A 19,343-nucleotide genomic window follows, 5' to 3' on the forward strand; every position below is an offset into this window, starting at 1 on the left:
AAATACTGCACCACTTTTTTCTCTTGCTCATGATGACTGATGGATGATGCAGGCCCAGCTGATAGTAAATTGTGTTTCTTACAGCCTTTCACCCCTTTTACCAGTTGTGAAGCTTGTTATGGAACAGAGCACCTTCAATCTAGAAACAGTTTGTATTTCTCACAGAACTGCAGTAACAGCAGGATGTGTGTAGCCTTCTAACTGTATGCTCAGCCGGCCCGTTGTTCAGAGTTCAGGGGGCAGTTGCCCATGTCTGTCGCCAGAGAGTGCACTAATCTGATGACGAACCTTGACAGGGATAACCAGAGCCCATCAGGGGTGCATGTATTTATAGGTCTTCAGTTACTCTGGGAAACTATATATGCATATACAACTGCACTGGATGAAGATGGGAATGTCTCCAAAAGACAGAAGAAGTGAAGAGATAAAAAGGTGAAAAAGAGAAGAAGACAGGGAAGAGGACAGGGGGAGGGAGTGAGGACAAGTACTTTACGGTAGCTGTGTTGAATTAGTCAGAGGCTTTAACCACAGCCCATCCTTGCAAGGCTTAAATGTGAACATTTATAAAGCATCAGTGAGCTTTTCGATGCAGTGATGTTGAGTCACGTAATGAAGCCTGTGTCTTAGACCCAGCTTACATTCGACTTTGTCATTTGGACCCAGCTGGATTTGAAGCAAATTTAATTTGTTCTTTCACATTAATAATTTGTGACAAGGAAAAAAAAAAAAAACAGAACAACCAAATATCAGGTGTAGCAAGTGGAGAGTATAAATTATAAGACAGCAAAGTTCATTGTATTCCATGAAAACCAAAAGGCAGATTGCAAAATAGTAATTATAATAGTAATAGTAATTTCACAATTTTCCTGAAAAAAAATCATGTTGTGTACTAGCTGTAGTGGAAATGAAGAAAAGGATATTTAGACAGTATAGCCATGTATTATCTGAATAGAGAACTGAAGAGGTCAGCTTGTTAGAGTTCCCAAGACGATAGAATTATTAAATAAGTCACAAAGTGCATATTTTTATGCATCACTGCATGCACAGTACTACACGATTTCATGAATTTTTCTTCACAAAATAAGTACATCACATGTACCCTTTAAAGGAAACTTTCCAAGGAATTGTAAATAAATTCCATGGGAAATTATTAGGAAATGAAAGAGCCCATAAAGTAATTATTTCTCTGCTAGAACATTTATTACATTTACAGTAAAATGAAATAAATGGGGCTATTGAAGGGGTCATTATAAATCTACTTAAGTTTCACACCATGTAGCTTTTAGACTGAGGCAGTAGATTGACTCTAAAGAGAATTATGTATGGTATTTTAAACAAAACGTTTATAACTTAGTCAGGTAAGTCAAGCAGACGCAAAATCATGTTTAGTTGATAAGTCAGCTACATCAATTTTAATGTAAGCAGAATGGAGACAAACGGTAAACGGTATGAATATACTTTATATTTAAGCAGCATAACTAATATCACATTTATTTTTAGATTAATGAGAGCACATACAGTACCAGGCTAAATGACTAGAGGTATTATTATTAATATTTAGCCAGGCAAAATGTCCAAGAACCCATAGGCTACTGCTGTTTATTAGGGACATATATTGCAATGATCAGAAGTTACCATCTGTTAGGTCTATACAGTATTTACCTACTCTACCAATGTATTCATGTGCATGTCTTGTCAGGTTCTTATATATCCTTACAGGATGTGTTTAGTACATGTGTTTAGTACATCTGTGAACAAATCTTTCTCAACATATTTTCAAAGTGAACTGACTACCATGAGTATGTTTACATGCACACTAATATTCCACTATTATTCAGAATATGACAATATTCCGAATTTTGTACGGGTCATGTAAACAGCATATTACGTTTAGATATACCAAATAAGGCCTTTTTCCAAATATAGCATTTTCTGGTTAAGACGTGTAATATGCCGGTATTATTTAGATTTTAGAAGCATTCTTTGGACATGTATACAGCGCATTCGGAATATGCATCTCAATCTGTGTTTTTACCGCAGTTTGCGGTCAGCTCTGTGCGTTGCTATGGTTGCTGTACACAAACCAACTAGCTAACAGTTTGCAGGGCTGCGGTAGAGATGCATGGCCAAAAGAAAAGAAACATTTCTGGTTGAAAGGAGAAACCCACCTACTTTACAACATTATGAAAGACTTGGATATCAATAGGTTTTGGAATAAGCACAAACATCTTAACGCCGACCTTTTCAAGAAAGTGGATGAAGGAATGAAATAGGTAGGCTGTGTTTGCATTGTCAGACAAGCCCGCCACCGCTGGTAAACTATGTATGTTATGTTAATGGGAATATTAGCCATGTAAAGAGATTAGTCGGAATATAATATTTTTCGAAATAAGGGCAAAAACCGGAATATTATCTGCATGTAAACGTAGTCACTGAATCAACATAGTCACAAACCGAATCAGTAGCTTTTTGCAGTGCAGCTCCTCTCACTGGTGACTGACTACACCATTATCAGCTCAGCTGTTATTTATATTACTTCCTTGTTCAAAGCCACAAATATAATCTGATGGGTGTAAATAACAGGCTCCTGAGCTCCCTTATAAGTTTTGTACTGAAATTAATGTGACAGCTTGGACTAACAACAGACTAAATGCACTTCTGAACTAAGGACAGTTACCACGGATTTCCACTGAATGCAGAACGTCTGCGGACCGGCTCCGCTGCGTGTCGGCTCCATGCTCCGCCGTCTGTCAATACCCACTAGGTCCGGATTTGTTGCGGCACAGCTGTGGCCAGGACTGACAGCTTAAGTCACGATGACCCGCTAGATCTCGCGAATTCATGTAGAATAGAACCACAAAACCAACAACAGTTTGTTTCCATCCAGAGGAGTAGAGGGGAAACAACTCTGTGCTGTGTTTTCAAGGTGTAGTGCAGGGAAATATGATCTGCCGTGAGCACGGTGTATTTTATTTTGAAAATTAACCGGATTTTTATTTTGTTTCTGTGCTCGACTTCCTGTCCCGCACTATCTGCAGTGTGCTGAATTGCTGCGGAGCTCTCCGGCGTCTGGCAAAAATAGAAGCTCTGCGTATCTGCTCCGGAGGGCTGCGGACCGTCGGAGTTGTGCCGGAGTCGGAACTCAGCCGTTCTGCAGTCAGTGGAAATAAACACATTGACTTTAATGGAAACCTAATGACTCCGCCGCCGTTCCGGAGCGGATCTGCAGACGTTATGCATCCAGTGGAAATTGGGGGTTAGACTCAGTGCTGAATGTCGGGCCAAATGAACAGAGATGCGTTCACCTACTGTTAAACGTACTGAAGGGTCTTTGTGATACTACTGCAGGAAATGTAAACCAGAGATCGTTTAGCTAACTTATCAGGGTGCATTTTCAGGGGCAGCTGTTGGTGCTGTCGATATGTTGACTGTGGCTGCGTGCAGCAGATGCGTTACGCATTACGTAGTTAGGTTATAGGTTAAGCACAGAGAGTATTTATTTCAACCAAAACTAGAGTTGTGATGGTTGGAAAAGTGGAAAAACGACCCAAAACGGCTTTTCATAGTTTTAGTTTGTTTCTGTCGACTTTGAATGAAGTGTATATTACAATGCTAAAATTACTGTTTATTTGAGTCTATTGAGTCTGGTGGTTTTAGCGAATGCAATTTCGCAGATGTTTTTATGTTTAAAAAAAGGATCTTACACTTTAACAGAAAGGTCAACCTCCTTAGAAATCCTTTCCATAATGTTGTCAGACACTTAGAATATTAATCTGAGTCTGTCAGTGAAATGAGCACTTTTGTGAAGGTAAATACAAGCTGGACAATTGCCCTATTAACTTACATTGTATCTTGTTTCGCCGCCGCCCACTGCAGCGATCTTGTTTAATACTGTACCAATGTCAAAGATTGTTGTTCCCATCAGTCACTTAGACACAAAAACATAGGAAAAAATAGGGTCCAGGTGTCAGTCTCAAACTCGAGTCTCCATCTCTAATGTAAACGCTGATGCGACCATTTAGCTTAGGACAGTCAGTGACAACCAATTTTTAAACTGAACTGAGCAAAGTGATTTGTGATTTCCACCTCTAGTCCTTACAGCTGTGACCAAATGTTCCTGGGACTCTACAGGGAAGCTGGTTTCTCACTTTTCATGATGGATAACAACCTCTGGTGAATGTGTACGGTGCCAGGAGGATTGCTTGTACTTCATAGATGTTGATGGGATGCCGCTTGTGTACTTTGTCAGTGTGTTCTTTACAAGTCCTATAGCTCCTATGACAACCACCGGGTCTGTCTCTGGTGTCACTTTCGACCTTCTGTTCCTATTCTTTATTACTTCTTTTTTCCTTTCCTATATCATTAAATAACCATGTGTCCTTATTCCTGTGTCCTTATTCCTGTGTCCTTTGTAAAGCAAAATTAAGTCTAAAACATTTCAATGTGACATCTCCACGTCTCAGCAGGGCAAGGCATATAATTAAAGACCCTTCCCACCGCAGTCAGCACCTCTTCAACCTCCTGCCCTCTGTCAGGTGGTTCAGGTGCATAAAAAGCCAGACAAACAGACTCAAAAACAGTTTCTGTGTCAGTTTCCCCTGGGCTATCAGAACTCTTAAATCCTGCAAACAACCATAACTTACACAGTATTTTAAATATGAAATGCACTTGCCATGATGAGCAATTCTTTTATTTATTTATCTATTTATTAAAATGGCATGCCCTGAATGTATGTGATGTCTTGTTATGTTTTTCTTTTTATTATTAAATCTTCACTGATTGAAGAGCTCTCCAAATTCCGTTGTATGTTTCCATGTACAATGACAATAAAGGCTATCTATCTCTCAAACTGAACCTTAAAAGCAAACAAAATTAAATGGCCTGATTTTGACTGCAGAATGTTCTTTCCCACTGCACAACTAGAACATGTATAGCACAAACAATATATTCAGAAGATACATTACAGTCTGCTGAGATAGAATGAGCATGAGCAATTCTGCCCTACAAAGGCAAAACACCGTAACATCATGTTTGGTCAAAAATGAGTTAATGTCATTTTTGGGTTATTTGAGACATCCTTTATCATGTGAATAAATATCGTGAGTCAATTTGATTGTTTTAACGAGAAAATAAAGGGCTATGACAACTGTGACATCCAAAACGATACGAGAAACCACAGCAGAACGCCGTAACAGCCGTTACGGCTCTTTGCCTTTGTTCCGGTGTTGTGCCGAAAAAAGACTGCCTGCCGAACTACGACTGCACGCCGCTAGTGGGCAATGTTGGTCAGTCTAAATAGTTATGTGCACCAATATTAACCAGGTCACTTGAAGAGCTTCAGCCCCAAATGTTTTTATTGTAGCCCCGAATGTCATTAGCCTAGTTGTTTTAAGCAACGCAAAGTTTAAGTTCCCGTGTTGCCGTGACGTGACATTAACAGTCTATATGGTTCAGGCTCAAACTCACGGAGCTCTGGAGCAGACCCGTACGTCGCTTTGTGTCTGTTCTGTATATAAAATGTAATAATGTAAATGTAATAAATGTGACTGAGGTCTACTAAAAGTCCTGAAAAGTTTGAAAAAAATACAGTTTGAAAAAAATTGTCAGACATTGCTGTCCTGAGTTGGGGGGGGGCAGTCACATTTCGGCAGGTCCCATATAGGCTACCCCTGCCAAAAAAGGACTGCACCCCCATAACTCAGGATTGCAAAGGCTGACAAAGACAAACCTTTCAGGACTTTTAGTAGACCTCATAACATGCAAGTATAGCAAATTGTGTGATTGTCAGACGTTGCTGTCTTGAGTTAGGAGGGGGGGGACAGTCACATTTCGGCAGGTCCCACATAGGCTACCCCTGCCAAAAAAGGACTGCACCCCCATAACTCGTTACTGTAACTTTTAAAATAAGATTTTATTTACTCTTGGTTTGGATATCATGACAACATGACCAACATTGCCCTCTAGCGGCTTGCAGTTGTATTTCGGCAGGCAGTCTGTTTTCGGCACAACACCGGCACGCTGAAGTTGAGTTACGGTGTTCTGACTTTGTTTAGCCAGGCATCAAGAGAGATGTTACTGTGCCGCCGTGATGTTACTGTACTCTGGCTTTGTCATACTGCCAAACCACGTAACATACAAACGACACATCTTTGAAATAAAGTGGCGATGGTCCAGATCTGTCAACGTCAGTGACAGCCCGGAGCTAGCTAAATTTAATCTGTGTCACGTAGCGCTAACGGTGATGCTGACACACCTCCTTACTTGGCGGAGCCTCACATCAGACGCCGAAAACCAATTATTAAATACACAGGCATCCTACCTTTCCATGCAATCCGATATAATCCATGGAAGATATAATCCATAGCAATGCACGTCATCTGCTGTATCCACAACAATCCATACGTGTTTGAACCATATTTCCTTCTTGCAGGTGTTCATGTCAGATCTTACACAAATCCATAATAGCACTAAGCTAGTTATCGCTAACGTCCGTACAAAGTAGGCTAACCTAAATGGTCGGTCAACTCTATGTTATCTCAGAGTTAAAAAGTAGTAATCCAAGTCGAGTTTGTTGACTGTGCAACTTGAGCAGTTTGGTGGCCCTTAACCCTTAACCAGGGGCGGTTCTAGGATCAGACCTTTAGGGGGGCTCAGCCCCTAATGAGAATATGACATGATAATATATTTATTGTTAAACAATAAATATACCTTTGTATTCAATTATAATTAAATTATCTTTATTGAGAAAATATTTCTTGTATTTATTCATATTGTATACTGTACTGCAAAGTAATTTACATACTGTTTAACTGTTCTCCTGATCATTTTAGTACTAAATAGGAACAACCAAAGGTCTTCTATATAATTTAAAACTAATACCATGATGACTAGACCTTGGTTAGGTGTTCTTATAATGGATGTAAGTATGGTGAACAGCAAGCAAATATTGATTATATGTCAGTTACTGCCTTTTGCCTTTGCACGACTCCTTGATTTTGGCACATGATACAAAGGCAGAGTACAGTAACTGCCAAACAAGGGTCAAAGGTCAATTTTGAGCTCAAGATTTTTGCATACAAACATTTCTTCATTATAGCAACTAGTTGTCAAATTTTGGGAGTCCTACCTATAATACTTTTGTCTGGACAAAACAGAAACTTTAAAGTCATTTTTCTCAGTTTCACACTCTAGCAAGTTAAGGTATTTTGCCTTTGCAGGGCAGAATTCACATGTAGGCAGGTGGCTGGTCTGTCAGGAAAGTGGCAGTTTGTGTGAGGGGTTAAAAAAATGCCCCATAAAAGAAGGTCACAGGGTAAAACCCAAGGGGGTAAGCGTCTGTCAACAACCCGTAGCTCCTATGGCGCCATTTTTATGCTAACAAGCACTCACCCGCCGTTAGCATTCCGTTGACTGCCATTCATTTTGACGTCACTTTGATATATAATAATAACTTTACATCTGAAGCATTTAAAGACTTTATTTGTCCATTGTTTATTTCTAAAGAAACACGACAATGTATAAAAGGCTCAATTACCCCCCCCCCCACCCCACCCCATATAACACATCATGCCAAAAATCATCATCATTGCTCCGGATGGATTTGGTTTCATATAACAGAAATGTAAGTAGCCCCTATTGCTATATTATCAACGCAGAATGTGCAGATTGCATACAAAATGCATGGTCACATTATCTTCCTGTGTGTGCGTGTGTGTGTGTGTGTGTGTGTGTGTGTGTGTGTGTCTGTCAGTCAGACCATAGTTTCCACAGCAGCAGGAAAACAGTGCCACCAACAGCAGGACTTATTAGTCCGGTATACTTGCTCTGGGCCGCCATCCATCCATCACAAACGCCACATTTAATTGTCTGAAAGCCATGTTTAGATCCCGAAAACTGCCGCTTAATTCAAGGCAGCGCGCAGGAACGGAGCTAGGAAATAATCTGGTGATGGATGACTGTGACCCTCCTTTGGGTAGACTCCGACGAGTGGACAGCTGGATGGATCGAGCAAAGCAGAGAAAGGAGAACGAGGAGAGAGGGAGGGAGAGAAAAGTGGAGAAAAACTTGGTATTCAGAGAATCACTCCAACTTTTCATCTGCCCTCAGGCCGGCAGGGGCTCCAGGGAATAACAAGTGTCTCCTTCAACCCCTTTCTCTGTTCCCAGGATACACACAAGTACAACCCTCTATAAATAGTGTGACTGTATTTCTTTGTGCGTGTGTGTCTTCTGGCTAGGGTGAGCGGACTACATGCATAATGACTTCCATTAACCTTCACACTCCTGAAGGATGGCAGAGAAGATCAACAGTGCGTCTGACACTAACATAATTTTACCGTTTCTGCGTTGAGTTTGCTGGTGTTGTTCTAATCACAGATTCCATTCTGTGTAAGTGTAATGTATAATGTGTGTGAACTGCCTCTTGTCTGTAAGAGATGGCCTAAGGCACACTACCAAGAAAAATTCTCCTCCTGCTCCATTTATTTAAAAATAAGATCCTCATGAGTATGACCCATTTAAATCTAGAGAATATAGTTTCATTTTATAACATGCAATTGTGCTATATGAAATGCTGCATTCAAAAACCTTTCCTTTCTTCCAAAGATGTTTGTTTACAATGTGTACATGTGTAAGATTTATGTTTCTATTGACTAATTTACTTTTGTCATTTGGGCATCACGATTGACTGGACCAAGTTGGATCAAGTCTTTTTCAACCTGGGTCAGTTGGTGCAGATACAGATACAGTGTGTGGTAATTAATGAGTTAATTCTGACATTAACGGTAAACTACAGTTTTACTTTTGTAGTTTAACAGTTTTGTTGGTTATGATTACATTGTACTCACTACAGTAATTACTGTGTTGGAAAAGTGGTACAAAACAGTAGTTCCCAAACTGGGGGCCTCAACCTCTAAAAAGGGTTTGGAGTTACAAAAGTGGGAGTGCAGTGTAGGTTTGGTTGAATGTTTTGGTATAACAGGAAAACATGAAGAAGTTTGAAAGTGCTGTCAAAAGGAAACTCCAAGGAACTCCAAATTTAAGGCTTGATGCAGAATCTGTTGGGTAAAATGGGTCCAGCTTGCGATCATCAAACTAACATCAGCCTCATCTGCAGTGCTGTCTGTGCTTTTCTGCTTGTGCGCTGAATTTTTGCTCCACACATTCCCACCTGATTGTGACTGGTTGGACTGTTTGTCTCTACTGTTCCCAACTTGAAAAAAAAAGATACATTTTAAAGCTTGCTGTTAACTGAGAAATAACACATTAATATTCAGTTCACTTACAGTAAGTAATGATTCAGTGTTGCCAACTTGGCGACTTTCTTGCTAGATTTAGTGACTTTTCAGACCCTCTCAGCGACTTTACTTCTAAAAAGCGACTGCCGACAAATTTAGCGACTAAACCATCAGGGGGAAATTTATTTCCATGCAAGCTGCTCAGAGTAATCACAGTCCACAGCTTTTCTGCCAACAGCACAGGGTCTCTCTCCCTCTCCTCTTGCAGCGTGCAGCAGGCAGTCCGCCGACACAACCACTAAGCTTTATGCAAATTATATGCAATGATGTCACCAATATCTAGCAACCTTTAGTGACTTTTGGAGCTAGTGCTAGCTACTTTCATGGAAAAGAGTTGGCAACACTCTTCCAACTATAGGTGAAACGCTGGGGAGTGCAGGAGTACATGGTTTGAAGCAGATTTCTGTGGATCAGATGAAGTATGAAAAGAGCTTATCGATATACAGCTTTTGTTTTCCAGGCTTTATGAACCATTCGTACAAAAAGCTAGGTATGCTTCTGCGTTAAATCTATGCCGTGGCTACGTAAGTACAGTAGGTACGTGGAGGCACGGACCCTACGCCATAGCCTGATGCGCACCTCTCGAAATATGTAAATACACGTGTTGGCAACGCACGTCGCTCGGCTGTGGCTTGGTAGCGTTGCATTTCCACCGACTCATTTCCTGGTTCTCCTTCTCCATAAACAACATGAAATCAAGGAGAGGGTTAACTTTTCTTGCTACAGATTTCCCATCTTGGTCAGAAAGCACAGGGGAGACACTTTGTTTCTCTCACTATGACTCTAGAGTCGGTACTCGCTCCGAAGCTAAACGCCGTCACTCTCTCTCTCTCTCTCTACCACACACTCCCCACGCACACACACATGCCGGCCCTGCTGTTCTCTTAAAGAGATCGAGCGACACATCAACGCACAAGTATAAACTTCAGGCCACTTACGTAGGCTACGGCAAAAGCTCTGTGTGGAGCCTTCGGACCATAAATCATGCTTTATTCGTAAGCATTCCACATATGTATTGCGGTATGCACCACAGTGACTGGCGCTGTATAAGAACATTGTGGGCCGCATAGGGAGGGGGTCATAAAACACAGCCCCTTCAAACCATGGAAAGTCTGTGAGTGGAGTTTGCTTAACGGGGAAAACAAGACTTTCACCCAGCAAATTATTGTTCTTTGGGAGTGTTTTAATCCAAACTACTATCTTTTCCCTAAACTTAAGTAGTCGTTTTGGTGCCTAAACTTAACTGTCGTCGCCACATGATGCTCGCTTTTTTCGCCTAAACTTAACAGCTTGCGATGCCCTGTTTCCTGCTCAACGTCACCTTTTATCGGGTAAACTCATCTAGCAACTCCCACTGATACGGCGACATCTCACAGAGCTCTGTAGCCACCATTCACGTGACAAGACGCCGGTTGCATCTTTTTGTAAGATATCATACGTATCTGTGTGCATAAATATTCATACGATATCAAACGAACCTGTTCATGAGAATGCGTTGTGTGTTCACATATGCTATATGCCATATGCTATATAATGTCTTAAATTGCAATTAACATACGCCACGACAACATTGAAGCACCAGCTCTTTAGCACATACACTAATTTGTGTTGAAATAGTTTAATAAACAAGTGGAACAAATAGGACTTATAAGGACTCTTTTCATTATGCCACAAATCTACCAGAAAAGTGTTGTAGTAGCTGAAAATAAAAGCACTGAGACATCTTTGAACCCTGGACTGTGGTTGGCCAAGCTGTACCATTTGAAGACACAAACACTGGCTATGACTTTTACTGATGACCCTTCAGTGGCCGGGGGATGGAGAGTTAGACACTCTGACAATATGAAGGTAATGAGGGGGAGGAAGAGCATGAGAAGAGTGCAGCAGCCAGGAGGGGGAAGCAACCTTTGGTTTCGGAAATGTCATTACAGGGTGGTGGTGCATTACCTGCAAACTTCCAACGGCAGAGTAGGCTGCATAGGGGAACTTGTGCTTTGGCAAGTCATTTGGTCCACGCTGGTCACAGGGGATCCCGTTTGGCAGGAAACACTGGTGACTAGACCTATCAGTGATGGTGTTGGGTGTGGAACCAGGCAGGCTGAGCAGAACTGTGTGATTGGACATATGAACATCAGTCAAACCAAGTCCCACCCACTGCCTGTAGAGGTACCTGGCTCTGGCTTCTTCGCTGTCATCTGATAGGCTGGAGAAAGACCTGGAAGCAGCAAAGAGAATCTCATTATATTATGCAATACAAAACCACTACCGATAGGTATTGACTTGTTACTGATGTTGAATACACGGAACTGAGATCCTGGGATTTATTGAAAATTCTCACCAGATTTGACTCCCTTTTCTTATAAAAACCTTGGTTTCATTCTTCCGCTGTGTGCTTGGGGGGGTCTCCATTTATTAGTATTTTGAAGGCTATCGTGAAGGCTGTTCAGTAGAGTTGGGTCGATTTTCCGTTTTTTTACATTCTGGAAAATTAAAACGTAACCTACATCAGCAACCCACGCTGATGGCGTCACAGCTCTATATCCAACTTGTATTGTAAGCAACGTTGGCGGTGGCAACCGGTTACTAGTTTAACTACTTCTCAATAGAGTTGTTTATTTCTTAATCAAATAGGTTATCAGTAGCTTAGCTCTTTTACTGATAACACACACACAAGCTATATTTCCCTGAGCATTTCTTAAGCTCAAGCTCAGTGGAGCTTTCTGCTGCGGTCTGAAATTAAACTGCTGAGGATCAGTGAAGCCACCGCCATACATGTATGTCATGTACATGAATGTATAAAAAAAATAGCTTCCATGTAACTATTGCCATGTTACTGTATCTTGCTACATTTATAACATTTAGCTTCAGTGTGGTGAAGCTTCATTTAATGTTGAGTAACTGGTAGCTTTGCTCACAACACTTTCCAAAGAGCCCGTCACTGGTAATTAGCAATATGACAAGGTGATTAACACATTGTACGAATGAACCAACGCAGCTGCCAGTGTTTGACATGCTATAAGCAATTGAGTCCTGAGCGGCACCATGAAGGAGATCATATTTCAGTAGCAGTGGGAGGGGGGATGCCTTGTTTTTGTTTACTAGAAAGTCCATGTATTTATCAAATTAAATCAACCATTTTTATATAGCACTTTACACACAACAAGGGCGGATGTGGCTCAGGTGGTAGGGCAGTTGTCTACCAATCGAAGTGTCCTTGGGCAAGACACTGAACCCTGAATTGAATGAGTGTGAATGTTTATCTGATGAGCAGGTGGAACCTTGTACGGCATACTTGGCCACAGTGTATAAATGTGCGTGGGTGAATGGTGCCTGTACTCTGTTAAAGCGCTTTGAGTAGTTGAGTAGAGTAGGAAAGCGGAATAAAAATGCATTTACATTTACATTTAACACAGTTATTTCAAAGTGCTTTTTGATCATGCACAACAAAACAAAACATGCAAGAATTGAATCCCCCTTCTAATACCACCACATATATAGTGCCAATCGGGAAACGCTCGTTTGTTTCTCGGGAGTGTTTTAATCAAAGACCACCATCTTTTACTTAAACTATAGTCGTTTTGGTGCCTAAACTTCCACAACCTCCACAGTGCTGCGGAAGAGGGTCTGGCTAGTCCACACTGCATTCTGGGATGGGAGAAAAACGTGCTCTGGTTTATTGGCATTTCTTTAAACCAATCACAATCATCATGGGCAGCGCTAAGCACCGGTAAGAGCCACAAAATAGCCTCGGGAAGGAACTTGCTTTGGTGGAACATGTGTACGTTCAAAGGTTGTTTTGGTCATGCAACAGAAAACTCAGATTGGACAGATAGTCTAGCTAGCTGTCTGGATTTACGCTGCAGAGATCTGAGGAGCAGTTAACCATAGTCCTCATAAATCCACCGGAGACATTACAAAAGAAAGAAAGCAGAAGGTACCGGACATCCGGCCGAAAAAATGTCATCCGGCAGAATTTCCGGCGGCAACGGAGCAATCCCGGAAGTGGAACGTCGTGGATATAGACTACACCAAGTGTGGTCAAATTTGGTATACCTGTCCGGTGTTTGGCTTACAGTAATATCAAACCGATTTGAAAATGTTTACAGCCTACTGTTCAGTTCTACTGAGTTTATGTTGAGTTGTTATAACCTACTATAGTCCATTGTTTAAACTCTTACAGATCACCTGATGAACGTACTGTTTGAGCATGCACTTGAAATTTGTGAATTCTGTGTTAGAGGTGAGTAAACCCAGCCCAGGAGTAGAGATTATGATTCTGTGCCCTCTTACGTTGCAGTACATTACACGCATGATGACATTCAGAATGATGACATCTTTATTCACATCTCAAGGCTTTTAATGAAAGACCCATGATGACATTCTCGGAAAATTATGTTATTTTAAATGTTAATAAAAGATTGCTTCAAAAACTGAAATGAAGAGAACTCTGTTAAGCACTTACGATAATGACAATGCTTCTGCTAATTGATCTTCATAACAGTGAAGACAGCTTTACTTTCAGTTTTTTCTTTCAGTTTTGCTAGAGCTTAGTGTTCAGCATGAATGTATTTTTCTTTCTCACACACACACACACACACACACACACACACACACTCAACTCCTCAGTCAGTGTCTGTCAATCCCGTTGTCCTAATTGCATGAAAGACATGTCAATAAACTTTGATCGAGGCCTTATTTGAGTCTCCTCTGCTGGTTTGTTTGGTGCTTGATGTTTACTCTCTTTATTGTTCTGAGTCTGAGCGGACTGGACCCAATAAAGACGTTTCCATCGACTGGCTGGTATGTCAGCCTTTTGGCAAAGAACAAATATGCCATCCAGCGCTGAACAATACCTGATATTGAGAAGAGAAGATATCTCATAATATCTCATTAAAGATAGATTCTAAAATATGCAGTTGACACGATTTGCAATTTTCTTAGTGAAAAAAACATTCATTTAGTACCCTTCAAAATGTCACAATTTCCATCTAATGGGGCCATAAAAGCAAGAAATAGAGTAGGTGTTTTATTACTCAGATGTATGAGTTAATTTTTAAAACATTTATAAGAAAGGGAGACAGTCATGAAAGGTCTTAATATTTGCAGTTTTCTCTCTTTCATTTTCCATTTCCATTCATGCATAGTCTGTCTTTCTCTCTCTTTGGCTAGATTCATTTTGGGATTTTATTTTCAAGGAAATAGTTTGACAGTATTGAAAATACACTTCCATAGAGTGAGATAAGAGGACTGCTATCAGTTTTTCTGTAACGCTGCCAGCTGCCTGCCGGGTCTAAGCATTGGGGAATGTTTTAAGCTAAAATGTGTTATACAAAAAGTAGCTAATTCTATTGAGGAATAACTAATGTATGTACGCGTATGTGTGTATAATGTAAGCGAGTGAGCAGTAGAGAGAGAAAAAGAGAGAGCGTGTGTGTGATGTGAGTATGAAGTTAGCCGTTAGCTGTGAACGTAGCAGTGCAGTGTGTGTTTGTGTGTGTGTGTGTCAGCCTGCTTAGACCCGGCAGACGGAGCGGCAAAAACGCAGGTCTTTCCATTCATTTTGAATGGGGGTAGTGCGTTTAGTCTGCGTTGCGGGTTGCCGCAGAGGAAAGACACAAGGAAACGGAGCGGGCCTGCAGTTGAGACAGACTTTTGGAGAAATGCAACCCCATGTCACGCTGCGGTCAGTAGGTGTTGAGGCGATGTGAGAGTCCCGTACAGGAAAGATCACTGCCTCCATCGCTGCCACAAGAAAAACATGAAACACAAGCACTGAACTGCCCAGGAGTTTGTGTTACAGCTGAATGTTTGCCAACAACAAAGCACTGACTCTGAGAAAAGAAGCTGCCTATAAGTGCGGTCGGAAACGTCGAGATCTATAAACGATCTGACGGAAAACAGTAACTGTGAAATATAAAGTCTACTTGTGCTACATTGCGGGGTTTTAGAACACAACTGGACGTCACACAAATGAGCCGTTTCAGTGACACTCCCAAACCGCTGCACAACCCTGTGACGAATCGCCGGATTGCTTAGGCTTAGGATTGCTGAATGGGCTCTTAAGCAGTAAGGTTATAGCTGTAAACAAAGCAGTGCAGAGTGTGTACAGTTTATCTGTCGGTGAATAAATGATACAACTCCTCAAGACCCAAGTCAAGTTCTACCTGCTGATTGATACTAGAACTGCCAGACACTAAGGGGTACTATAACCGCCAAGTGCGTCAGTATCCTTTTGTCCGCGCTGATGGGCTGAATTTCCATCTCTATAGCAGCAAGGACACACACACGCAGCCCACAACACACCATACACAACCAGGTAGCTCATCCAGGGGTGTTGGACTGGTGGAAAGGGGACTGAGTACCCAGGGCCATAAAAGATGCTAGAATGAATAGCTATGGATGTGGGGAGGGGCCCATAGATAATGCCTTTCTACAAGGCCCATACGGCTACGCCCCTGAGTTTATCTAACAGCTGGAACCCACACAAAACTGGTGTACTCTTAGCTAGGGATTGACCGATACTGGTTTTTCAAGGCCGACACAGATATGGATTGTTTGTAGTTAAGGAAACAGATAACCGATATTTGGAACCAATATGAATTTACAGTGAAAATTAAAAGTGAAAACTAAGATTTTGGAATTTTACAAACTCCAACACAAAACTTTGATTAAATGCTTTAAGCAATTACTTAATAAATTAGAAACTTCCAACATAATACACAGTACAAGATAGACTCAGTGGTGAGTGAAAGCAAAGCAGAGGGACAGACACAGAGATGTAGCAGAGCCAAAGTAGCGCACTTTTTAATTAATTAACTTCACCAGTTATCAGGCAAATAAAACGCCGATACAGATAATCTGCAAAAAAACAGCCCGATAATCAGCCGGGGCCAATTATCAGTCTATCCGTATACCTATGTGCTATTTTGCTATCTATTTTTAGTAAAATTATTTTCACCTTGCCACCCATTGCAGTAGTAGTCTGGCTATTTACAGAGTCAACACAAAACTTGAGGTTTTGTGAACTGCATATTTGGTTCTAAGTTGTAAGCAGCGTATAACCTGAAGGGTAAAACATTAAAGGCATGTCCAACGAAAGAAGTCCCCTCAGCATTTATATGTGTTTCTCCATCGCTTCCATACACAGGATTACCATGTTGGGGAAACAGCTTTTATAGTCAGACAGAAAGTATGATTGGTTTTACTTTCATTTCTGATATTTTACTGACCTTTAAGGTGGACCATCTATTCTAATTTTAGTGACAGGCAGCTCCTCCTAATTTTGCTCAGCAAGTTTTGTGAGCTGTCCTGACAACCAGAGATAACTCATTTTGCATAACGTTTAGTAGTTAGACTAGATTTGTAGCAATTGGTCCACCCTCGTTATATATACAGGAAACTCAGGAAACAAGTCAACTTATTTCTGCAAAAAAAGTAAAAAAGTAAAATAACTGTAAAATCTTTTCACAAAGTTTCATGTATTTATTTTTTGCACCAATTTATGAGTGGTATCGGTGAAAGTATCAATAGTTGTCGGCAGGGCATGAAATTGGCACCAAATGCGGGTAACTTTTGTGATTGGCGGGTGAAACTGTCAATCTACCTGCCACGTTGGCGGGTAGCCAATGAGAATTGAGTGATTCAGACACCTAACTATCGGTAAGCAGGGTACGCCGTTGCTTACGGGCCTGGTCCAATCAGGGGGCCGCATCACTGGAAGACATTGATTGACAGCCGGGGCCCCCTATCGCATTTTCAATACTCACACAATCCCAGCAGTCCCATGTGCAGCCACTGACCAAGCGGGAGTGAGAACGGGTAAAGTTAATTTCCTAGTTTCTGATATGAAGACGAGACGTGTGTGTGACTCGAACATCTCACATTTACCAACAAAACGTACAGCGAAAGATCGTGCAAAACATTTCAGACCGTCCTGCCAACATGTAACATAAATTTTTAACATTAACATTTTAACATTAATGTACGCTGTCACTGAAGCTGCTGCTGTTTCAATACTGTCGGCTCTCTGTAGCGGACGGGGCTGCTCCGTTTCCCCCGCGACTGACGCGCACACACAATCACACACAATCACACACAAACACACACACACAATCACACGCAAACACACGCACAGACACACACACAATCACACACAAACGCACACGGTGGATGCAGGAAAAAACGCAGATGAGACCTACACGATGACCTAAATTGAGGACAGCTACTCTCGTTATTGTAAGTGTAATGATGAGTTAAAGTCCAACAAGTACTTTATCAAACCGTATGAATGTGTGTCCCAGGCCAGGATAGGAAATTAACTAACAATGTAAAGATCAACAAGCCACTGACAATGACAGATATGTTCATATTTGATTTATTTAATACATTCTTATTTTGTGTCTTAAATCCACCAGCCTTTTTCATATTTTACCAACATTTGCAGCATCCTGAGCCTTTTTGGTAAGGTTCCTAGGAAATCTCAGCCCAGAGTAATGAATTAATAGTAATAAGTATTATTCTCCCCAAAACAAGTTTCCTTTTTATTTATTTTTTTATTTTTAAGAACTATACAAAAAAAATTCTTGTGTTATGGTGCACATACACCAGTGTTTTGTTGTAGTTGTGGTGCGCATAGGCTACTCCTGATTTTGTCAGTCATCTCATCTCTTATATGCAGTGGCGTAACGAGCCAACACCGGGCCCCTATGCAGGATTATCAAGGCGGGCCCCCATACTACAGCGCGTGATGACGGCGCAATGTCCACGAATAGGCTACCATCAATAGGACAGGATAGGATCATAGAGATACAGCAATTCCTGTTTTTCACCTTTATGACACAAAAAAAGTGGCTGGTAAAAAGTCCCTGTGGCAGGTGGATTTAAAAATCTACCTGCCACAGTGGCTGGTGGTCAAAAAAGTTAACTTCATGCCCTGGTTGTCGGTATCGATAAGCCGTATCGGGATTGATATTGCTATCTGTATTGATAAAATGCTAACGGTTCTATATTGTCAATTTACTGGATTTTTAAGCCTCACATAGCCAACTCAACTTTGTCCGACTCGGCTACTCTAAATGCTCACCCTTAGAAACGAAATGAGCGTATTTCCCAAAAACTAGGCTATTCCTTTTAACTGTCCTGAATGAAAAAGTGCTGGCTATATATATATGGGGCATAAATGGGTAATAATCACCATAATCTTTTTAACTTGTCTAACTGAAAGTGTGTGGACAAAATGTTTGTCTGCCTGTATTGTTTGTCTAGTATGTGTGTGTGTGTGTGTGACATCTATATCAGTCTCAGTAGCAGATGGCTCAAACACACAATTCTGCTATTCTCTAGTCAGCAGGCCACGTCTCATAGCTCGCCAGGAGCAGCAGCAGGAGGCTGTGTGTGTGTGTGTGTATGTGTGTGTGTGTGTGTGTGTGTGTGTGTGTGCTACTGTGTTTTCATGCGTGTGTGCGAGTCGGTGCGTTTCCGTATGTGCTTGCAGAGACCTTTATCTATAAGCCAAGCTGTTGGAAGGACTCCCTGTGTTTTGGGAAACATGCCCAATTCTGATGCCGTCTCATGTCTCAAGTGACTTTGAATGTGTCTGTCTTTGCATGTGTGTGGTGATCCACACAACTGCATGTTTATGTAACCCTAATGCCATGCAGTTTTATGTGAAGACTTCCAACCCCCCACCCTCTCCTCTTTCCTCAAAGTAAATGTGTCTGTCTCTACAATAGAGGTAGTATTCAGTTTTAGGTACGTAAAAGTAGCAATACATCAGACGTAGAAAATACTTAACTCCTTTAAAGTTCCATTAATCCAGGGTTTCCCGCAGCACTTTGCAGCTCGGGCGGCCGCCTAAGCTGGGGAACCCCACCGCCTTAACTAGGTCGTCAAAAAAAAAAAAATCCGCTGCACAACAGGCCGTCAAGTGCATCTCGGACAATAGCGCGGATGTGCTTCACACCGCGAGCGGGCACGCGCGCCACACGGCCGAAATGAGAGAAAGAAAAAGAGACGTGGTCCGTCGCTGTCTGGAGGATAACTAGCCAGT

General features: G+C 41.4%; 1 protein-coding gene across 1 annotated transcript in view; it reads right to left on the minus strand.

The window, feature by feature from the left end:
- The window catches only part of LOC116058719 (inactive N-acetylated-alpha-linked acidic dipeptidase-like protein 2), a 457,605-nt gene that overhangs the window by 327,546 nt on the left and 110,716 nt on the right, over positions 1 to 19,343 (minus strand). Inside the window, 1 exon segment of the mRNA XM_036007698.1 lies at positions 11,243 to 11,510. Within this exon segment, the coding sequence (XP_035863591.1) occupies positions 11,243 to 11,510 (268 nt within the window).

Source organism: Sander lucioperca, chromosome 11, assembly GCF_008315115.2.
Source record: "Sander lucioperca isolate FBNREF2018 chromosome 11, SLUC_FBN_1.2, whole genome shotgun sequence".
NCBI classification, from domain to species: domain Eukaryota; kingdom Metazoa; phylum Chordata; class Actinopteri; order Perciformes; family Percidae; genus Sander; species Sander lucioperca.